The 8,501-nt window shown below is 51.1% G+C and overlaps 1 protein-coding gene across 2 annotated transcripts; it reads right to left on the bottom strand.

The window, feature by feature from the left end:
• Nucleotides 1-536: 536 nt before the first annotated feature.
• LOC144104782 (putative methyltransferase-like protein 25) lies at nt 537-8,173 on the bottom strand. 2 transcript variants are annotated; one of them, XM_077637964.1, is made up of 2 exons: nt 7,779-8,173; nt 537-1,926 (listed from the first exon to the last, which is right to left on the bottom strand). In XM_077637964.1, exons 1-2 carry the CDS (start codon nt 8,006-8,008, stop codon nt 837-839), a joined length of 1,320 nt encoding a protein of 439 aa, XP_077494090.1. In that variant the 5' UTR covers nt 8,009-8,173; the 3' UTR covers nt 537-836. The 2 variants fall into 2 exon arrangements, with proteins under 2 accessions (XP_077494090.1, XP_077494091.1); XM_077637965.1 differs by lacking the exon at nt 7,779-8,173 and adding an exon at nt 4,667-4,738 and having other exon boundaries at nt 691-1,926.
• Nucleotides 8,174-8,501: the final 328 nt, after the last annotated feature.

Genomic DNA, 8,501 nt, shown 5'->3' with positions numbered 1-8,501 from the left:
TCATCCGGAGCTGCCTTGATAGTGCAGTGTCCAGGCCTGCTGCTATAGTTTAATACAATTCAAGAAAAAAGCAGCAGGTGCCCCTTAAGCAATGGTTTCCATGACCCTGCATGCATCTCCTTTTATCTGCCACACCTTGCGATGTCATTCTAGCATGTATAAGGAAATTATTCACGACATGATAAGAATTGCTCGACGCCATTGGCTGGAACTCTTCCTTTTAGGGGTATTTGCTGCTTCGTTCTTGAGTTGTATCCAACTTAGGGTAACTTTTATTTTCTGGCACTGCCAAAGACAGCGAAGGTCTCTAGATCAGTGCATTAAGCATGATTAATTTGCAGTAATGCTTCATTTTTACTGAAGTCTAGCACGCCCACATCCTTCATGACTAAACGGTGTTTTGCGATTTTTTTGTGGGAAATTAAGTTTGGACCAAGCTTTCTGAATGGAATGAAGCAAGCTCTTTGTCTTGGTCCCGTACACGGCCATACGACTTGTGCTTCGCACCGCTACTTTCCCGCAGACTCGCCAGATGGAGCAGATGGAAAATTGATTTTACTGTTGGAGGTACTTGGCGGCGCCAGCACACGAGGTCTATATCTCGAACACAAAGGCAACTTCCTCCATAGTGAGGAGCTGGATTGCATAAAGCTTGTGATGATGGCACACTGATGCGGAAGGCGCATTACAAATAGTGAGGACTTGCATGCAGATGAATTGGGAAGTCATGCAGCAGACAGAGATCAGTTTCCAACACTTCGCACAAGGTCTCTGATGGCACACAAATACTAAGGGTCCAACACAGTTAAAAGGAGATCTATAGTGCCCTGTCTAGTTCATTCACCTCCAACAGGTTGCATGAGGGCCACAATGGCATGACAACGGGGAGACAGCGTCGGGTCAAACAGTCTCACTATGTGCGCCTCTGCCACTGTTGGGCGCTGTTCGAGCAGGAACATGAGCCTGTCCAGGAGAAGCAAGGCTTCGATGCAGCCTGCCCAGGCAACGCGAAGCCTGTGGAAAGCGGACAGCTGGCGCCGCTGTTTGCCCGCGTATCGTCGCTCTAGGGACTCTGCCTCTGCCCGTAGTGTGGCGTCGTCCTCGACCTCGCGCCCCAGTCTCTGTAGTGCCTGGTGCACGTACTCGACGAACGACTTTGCTCCGACCACACGGCCCACGCGCCGTCCTGACTGTAGCTCTTCATCCGTCAGCAGCATCTGGAGCAGGGCCCTCCAGAAGAGTGTGTCACCGCTCTCTTGACGTCGGTTGGCGCACTGGGCGGCCAGCATGCGCGCGTTGCGGCCGGGGTCGCGGCAGCCGCGGTCCTTGAGTAATGTCGACATGGGGAAGCCCGAGGGTGGCTCCAGCAAGTGGTAGCAGCAGCCGACGAGGCACAACCCTCGCACCCTGGGCGCCGCACGCACGGCTACCCTTAGTGCGCTGGGCGCCAGCTCGCCGCAGGTGTGAAGACCGCACACTATGGTGTCTTCGCCATCTGCACCTAGGACATCGAAGCAGTCATCCACGACAGCCGTGAGTGTCTCCAGCAGAGGAAGTGTTGTCGTCTGCTGGGCCGCCATCTTGGCTGCACGCTCACGTGCGCTACGGTTCCTTGCTTCCGAGCTGTCGACGGCGAGTACGCGAAACGAGTGCGGAGGTGCGCACAGCCGTGCGGCCAGGTAGCCCTTGCCGCTGCCCAGGTCCACCAGACGGCGCACTCCCAGCCTCCGGGCCAGCGAGGCGACCAGGTCGGCCATGGCGTCAACTTCATGCTCCTTCTTGGGGCTCATGCCGCGCCCGGAGCCCAGGAACGAGGTGCAGCAGGCATCTGCCAGCAGGCCGCTGCTGCTGAGCGCCCCGAGCGAGGCCAGGGTGTTCTGCTCCAGCTGGAGCGCCAGGCGGTGCAACGCTGGCACGCCACCGGCCCTGCACCACCACAAACACTTGCACTTGAGAAGCATGAACGGCTATCGATGTCGTCTTTGGCCTGCACAGTCTTTGTCATATATATGCAGCTCCAGGGGTTTCCTTCTAAACCGAGCTGTGAGTTTCTCTAGCACCCATCTGGGAGTGCTAATAAGCTGTCAAAGAACTACACGTTATATGGCTTGGAACCAGTAGAAGCATACCCTCCTGCCTTGCATGGTATATAAGTACTTTTATATGGGTTAGGAAGGAGCACGATTAAGCGCAGCTAACCATTTTACTTGCCCCTTCCTAACCATGTAAAAAGTTATTAAGCAGGGCACAAGTATGCGTCCAGTGTTTAACAAGCTAGCTTGAACACAAGCAAACCAGGGTGATTGCATATTTTGGACGAAAGCTGCACATATATCCTGCAGGTTTATCCATTGATCTTGATTTGACTCCAAATGTGTTGAAGGGTGTGTGAAAAGTGGTTTTCGAATCTGCTGACCTATGGTTCTGAAGTAGGCTCATTGTCGATCACATCTGTGAAGTTATTTTTTCTATTTTGGTTGAAACCCTGGCGCAGTCACGAATTGAAATTAAGTACAATGTTCAAAGCTCCCGCGCGAGTGCAGGCAACACCGCCTTGGTTGACAGTTGCTTGGGCTAGGAGAGAGGAATGGTGAAGGAGCAAAGTTCAAGAGAAGCTGCAAGGTCGCTAGGTCACTCCCCCACGGCACGGAGACAAATGCCTGCGGCACCCGAGATGGCCATCGGTTAGTTCTGAAAACATGAGAAGGCGGGATCCCTCCACTTCGGCTCTTTCATCCTCATTTAACTTCCGCTTTCATCCCTCCCCTAAAGGAGCAGTTCTGGTGTCCACCCCAAGTGGGTGCATTCTTTTCTCTGAACCAGCTCATTATTCACCTGACCCCTGCTTCAACATGCATCTCTCGTCTTCACAGAAACAAGAGCATGCCCCCACTTCTTTATATCGCGCACTTCTTTCTTTAATTTCTCTTTTACTCGTGCTAGTTGCAGTTCAGGTTTCGATGGCAGATGCCGTGGCTAGCAACATAGTTCCCTTCCATTGTTATTTTATCAATAAAGAGCCACTAATAATGCCCCACACAAACTGTTGAATGCAGCGGCTTTGAGTGCTGCAGCTGTGAATTTCTTCCAGTTGGCAGCGGCGACTCAATTCATTCCATAGCTACCAACCACTGCCTGCTTTTCACTCGCACCGTCCCCTGCCTACATCGATTTGTAAAAGAATTTTTGAGAAATGCCAGGAAACATAGCTGCTGCATACCTAGAGTGAAACATTGCTGTTTATTGGTCTAAAGGAAAGACTGCACGGTGACATGCCCGTCTGTGATGAAAAAAATAGCGCAAAAGGAACACGAGGGAACTACGCAGGAACAACGAGGGTCCGTCCGTCCCTTGTGTTCCTTTTGCGTGATTTTTTCATCATGAACATATCCAACTCGCACAACTTTTGGCTTCACAGCTCCATCAAGAGGTGCAAGGGGCCAACGACACCGGCCGTACCCCTGTTTCTGTCGCCGCCTTCTCGTGTGCGAGTGATGTTCAATACGAGTCGGACCTGAGTGGGGTGCCGTTCTCGTTGACAAGTGGAACAATCAGTCTCTTTGCCGTTTATCGCAATGCGTGCAAGCCATCGTCTGTTTCTGTGGCGGCTGCAGCTGCACGATTTCGGCACCGACCACTGAGGAGGTGCACAGTTTTCTTGAACCAGACTTGCACGACGTCTGCACTTTTCTGAAACGAATGGCGAAGTGCAGCACCGCAAGAAGCAGTTCATGTAGTGGAGGAGAATAGAACGGATATTCCCTGCCGTCAGGTACCCCTTAATTACCCCGCATAGCTTTTTCCCGCGATCAGGGCCTACGCCCCATGGTGTTAGCCCCCAACCTACGTTACTTTCTAAAAGTCCCTTGCGGCGACACCTGACTGGCCGAAACACCGGAAGCGGAAACGGCGGCGTCGAAAGGAACGAAAGTTGGGATACGGGCCCAGGTGACCAACGTGCTCGTAGTACGTGTCTCGTGCGACTTGTCGTACGGCGCTGCCAAGTGCTTCGAAACGCCTCGCGACAGTTATAAGGCGCCGTAGCAGACAGATTTTGCGTAGTGCGATCTGCGGCTTCGCACCGCCAGTGCGCACGCGCCGATTGGTCCCGGCGCATCACGCATGCGCGCAGCTGGTCGGCACCTGGCGCCCTCGGGGCGGTCTACACATGCGGAATGGCTCCATGCGAAAGTTGAGTGCCTGTGCCATGATAAGGGGTTAACGAAGAGGTGGAAAATAAAATCGTTTACGCTTGGTCTCCCCATCCCCAGACGAATGCCATAATTTAGACCTTAAAATTGCCAATGACGTTCGCCTAGGCGGGCGCTCCGTTGGAAAGAAATTCTTCCAGAATTCCAGCGCAACAAAGCTAGACAGCACGCAGAATAGAGCATACCCGTCGTTCTCCTATTCTGTGTGCTATCTTCCCCGCTAAGTATTTTACTGAACAGCCTTTATTCCGCAAATAAATGCATTTTGTTCACGATACTGCCGCCCAAGCAGATCACATCAAAGTCTGCCTGGCATATACAGTATTGTGCGTTTTTATCGTGAAGACTTTCAAAAGTTTCTCCGCCTCAACCACTGGCTCATTTGCGATGAAACTGCACACAGAGCTCGCGTATTGTAACCTTTGTATCGTAGCAAGTTTTACAACGGTACTTACTCAGTTGAGCCGTGCATGATGCGAAAACGTAATCGTCTACATAGAGATCAGCGAAACGAAACCCGCAGACGTTTTTCTCTGAATGGCGCCAGTGGCGCCATCTGTTTTCGGCAGTCGAAAGCGTCACGACAAGGCCGCAGAGGCGAGCGTTGCAAGAAGCGCGGGCCCTTTGAATATGCCGTTCCGGCCGTTTCGTCTGCTCCAACTTTTTGTAAGTGGGTGGTCTCCAGTCAAGCCTCCAAATTACTAAGAAGATACCCCTCAAGCAGAGAGGTCTCCCTCATATGGGTTCCTGCTCATGAGGGCATTCCGGGGAATGAGGCTGCTCACAGCCTCGCTAGAGAACTATACATCCGAGCTGCTCTGGAAGTGCCCCTGAGTGGGAATAAAGACCTATAAAGAAATAACAGAAGCACCCAGACTGGATAGGAGAACACTCTCATTTCCGGATCGGTCACTCAATCAAAAGGAGTGCAGGGCCTGGAGGAGGCTTCAGGTCAACAGATTCTTTCCTTACTCCATGCTACATGATGAAGACACTGGGGAGCCTGAGCTCTGCAGTAGCTGCCGCAGAAGGGCTTCGCAAAATCACTTAATTTGGGAATGTCAGGATTCTCCTGGAGCTAAATCACAAAGAATCCCGGACCTTGCCACCTGGGAAGAGCTGATCCAGAGCCACGACCCGGATCAGCAAGGACTGATCATCCGACAAGCGGAGACAGCTTACTGCAACTCTCTCCGCGGTCTCCGGTGCTGAGAGCCGGCTGGGAGGCACCCCCTCCTAATTGCTGCGCCCCGACCGCGAGACCCCACGATGTCGGAAATAAAGTTCATTCATTCATTCGTCTGCTCCAACTGAAGTGCTTACAACATTTTCGGCTAATTGAGCGGAAAAAATATCAGAACAACTGATTTCACGGCTTTGCCTTTCAAAGAATATTGTTTGCAACGCTCTCACGGCGGCCTTGTGACGCTTTCCACCGCCGAAAACAGATGGCGCCACTGCCGTCCTCTAGCGAAAAAAACGCCTTCTGCGGGTTTTGGTTCGCCGATCTCTACGTAGACGATTACGTTTTCGCATTATGCACGGCTCAACTAAGTAAGTACCGTCGTCAAACTTAATACATGGCTTGCACTGACGTCGTAGCTGGGAACCCTGGGATACTGTTCCGCCATGTTGGTGCAGTCGCAGCGGCCGTGGTGCACTTGATGCAATTCGCGCGTACGGTGTACTTCGACGGCGTTGCGATGGTTACCTGCGCTGTTGTTGGATGCTCCAACCGCACTTGTTGGGCGAAATCAACAAACACAGACTTTTTTCGTCTTCCAAAGGTCATCGAGCATCAAGGTGACCGTACGAAAGCTTTATGCGCGAAGCGACGGGAGGTGTGGCTGGCTCGTATAAAACGTGCCGATCTCAACACCGAAAGGACTGGCATACGTGTTTGCGGCGCCCACTTCGTAAAAGGTAAGTCCGTTGCATATGCACAATGTTTATTTAGGCGCATGACGTACAAGCATAGCGGAAAATCTCATTTTAAACAAATTTTTCTTGCATTTTGTAGGCAGACCATCAAAACTGTGGGAGGAGACGGACCCGGACTGGGCCCCTACGCTTTTGCTCGGCTATAGCGCAAAACATGGTGATCCCGGTCGCCACACTCGCGCGGCAAGACGACGGACCCAGAAACGCGCGGCTCAAGCGGAGTGTCAGGCTGAGGAGTCGGCAACAGTGGAGGCTACGAATCCAAATTAACATTGGACACATCTCTGTGAAGGCACACGTCACTGTCGATCTTGTCGCGCTACCGGACCGTCGAAAACGGCAACAGCGATGGCTTGATCAGTTAAGGCGGGCCATAAAAACTGCGCGACGCGATAGGCGACACCTAAATTGTTGGTCGGCAAATCTGTAGCGAGCGATAATCTCTTCACTCGTGACCGTTTCTTTTTTGCGCAATAACTTGTTGGGTTTCCAAACTAAGATAAACCAGCAACGGTTCCTTTCATATACCCATAAAAATAGAATAACTCGTGATTTAATCTGAAGTCGTCCAGGTTCAGTACATATGAAGAAATGAATCACTAGCCTGACAGTTTGTAAACAGTTCTTTTTAAAACTTTACTGAGTGATTGCTTGCACTTAGTCACTTGTGGATTTAATAACCGTTATTTCTTTACTCTAATCCTTACAAAGATCAATGCCCTGCGGCTTACCTCTCCAAGTAGAAGCACCTTGTCCCCTTGCAGCTGTTTTGCCGACAGTCCCTTCACCCAGCCGCTAGTGAAATAATTATGCGCCTCGGTGGACTTAAACGCCTTCATTTCTTCAAGGGTAAAAAACCTTGCAGAAAAAACAAGGTAATTGACGATGTCACCGTAACAAATCTCTGGAAATATGTCGACATCGCTTGTGTCCGTTCCCGGCCGCAGCATGAACGGGTCGATATCGCAGAGACGCACTTTTTCCGCATACCGAACGCGCTCCGACCCCGTAAGATCTAAGCGGTAGGTTGCGTCTAAAGGCTGCTTACTGAGAAGCGGCGGAATGCCACACAAAAGGCAACAAAATTGCACGTGTTACCACTAGCGAGGAAACGCGTGCGATACGCACTCCACCGACTCCGCACAGACTGCACCAACATGTCCGCCGCAGCGCGCGCCGCCGGACGTGACGTCACATGCAAACCATGTATACGATACAAAAGTTACCATAATACGCAAGCTCTGTGTGCAGTTTCACCGCAAATGAGCCAGCGGTTGAGGCGGGGAAATTTTTTAAAGTCTTCACGATAAAAACGCACAATACTGTACGTGCGCTTACACGTCCTCCTAAAGCTGCCGGAAGCAACGACAGCACAAAGCGGCGTCTTTGTTGTCATAACGACACATGCAATAGCAACACGCATGCAAGTATCGCATGCTACAAAAATGTATGCGCGCACGCTGGCGTCACCTATCGGCGGTAGAGAACCGCTTACTTGCGCACACGACAGAAAGAAGCACTTCAGGAACGTATGAAACGGTGAACAACAGATGCCGCCAGTGTCGCTAACACGCGCAGCGCACAGCTCGACGAGTAGGCTCCAGCTTGCTATCTTGGGTTTCCTACCTTACGCATTCAAGATTCATGAACTCCTCGGTTCCCAAGCACAGAAGTTGCTGGTCTGTCAAACTCAGCAGGTCCCTGCCGACATCGTCGTCCACGAGACGTTCCCAGTGCTGCTGCGTGTAGAAATCCACCATGTGGGCGTTGATGAACGAGCTGTGCTCCGCTACGAAATCCGCTAGTCCGCTAAGTGCGCTCCGCAAGTTGTCGAGTCGCGGCGAAGACATCGACATCGCGAAAATAGTCCAGTGCTTCGGCTGGTGCACTGTAACAAAATGGTGAGCGCGAGCTTCTAGCGCTGGCTGGCACTTTTCGGTAATTACGGCGACACACGGAATACAACCAGTTTGCACATTACAATGATTACGCTGACAACCATCATGTTATATGGTTGTCTCAAATAAAATAGTAGTGCCATACCGTTACTCTGCCGTCGAAAAAAAACAAAAAACAACGCTACAGTTGAATTCATGTTCCGCTACTCGCGCGGAGGCGCTGAAGCTGTAAGCGTTGTTTTCAACTGTCAACTCTCTTAGGTTTAGCTGCACAAAATCTTATAGTAAAATAAATTTCTCGTGCACGCCTTAGTATACGTTTTTAAACTTACATTTAAAATCTTTAACATAACGTTGTAATATTATAACACTATAACGCTATCTTGTCGCTGCCGCTGTCTTTAGTCACTAGGTGCCGCGTAAAACGCATACTTATTTTTTTCCGCAATGC

The sequence above is a fragment of the Amblyomma americanum genome, chromosome 9 (assembly GCF_052857255.1).
Source record: "Amblyomma americanum isolate KBUSLIRL-KWMA chromosome 9, ASM5285725v1, whole genome shotgun sequence".
NCBI lineage: Eukaryota > Metazoa > Arthropoda > Arachnida > Ixodida > Ixodidae > Amblyomma > Amblyomma americanum.
The sequence above is the reverse complement of the archived record's forward strand: the minus strand, read 5'-3'. Positions and strand labels throughout refer to the sequence as shown.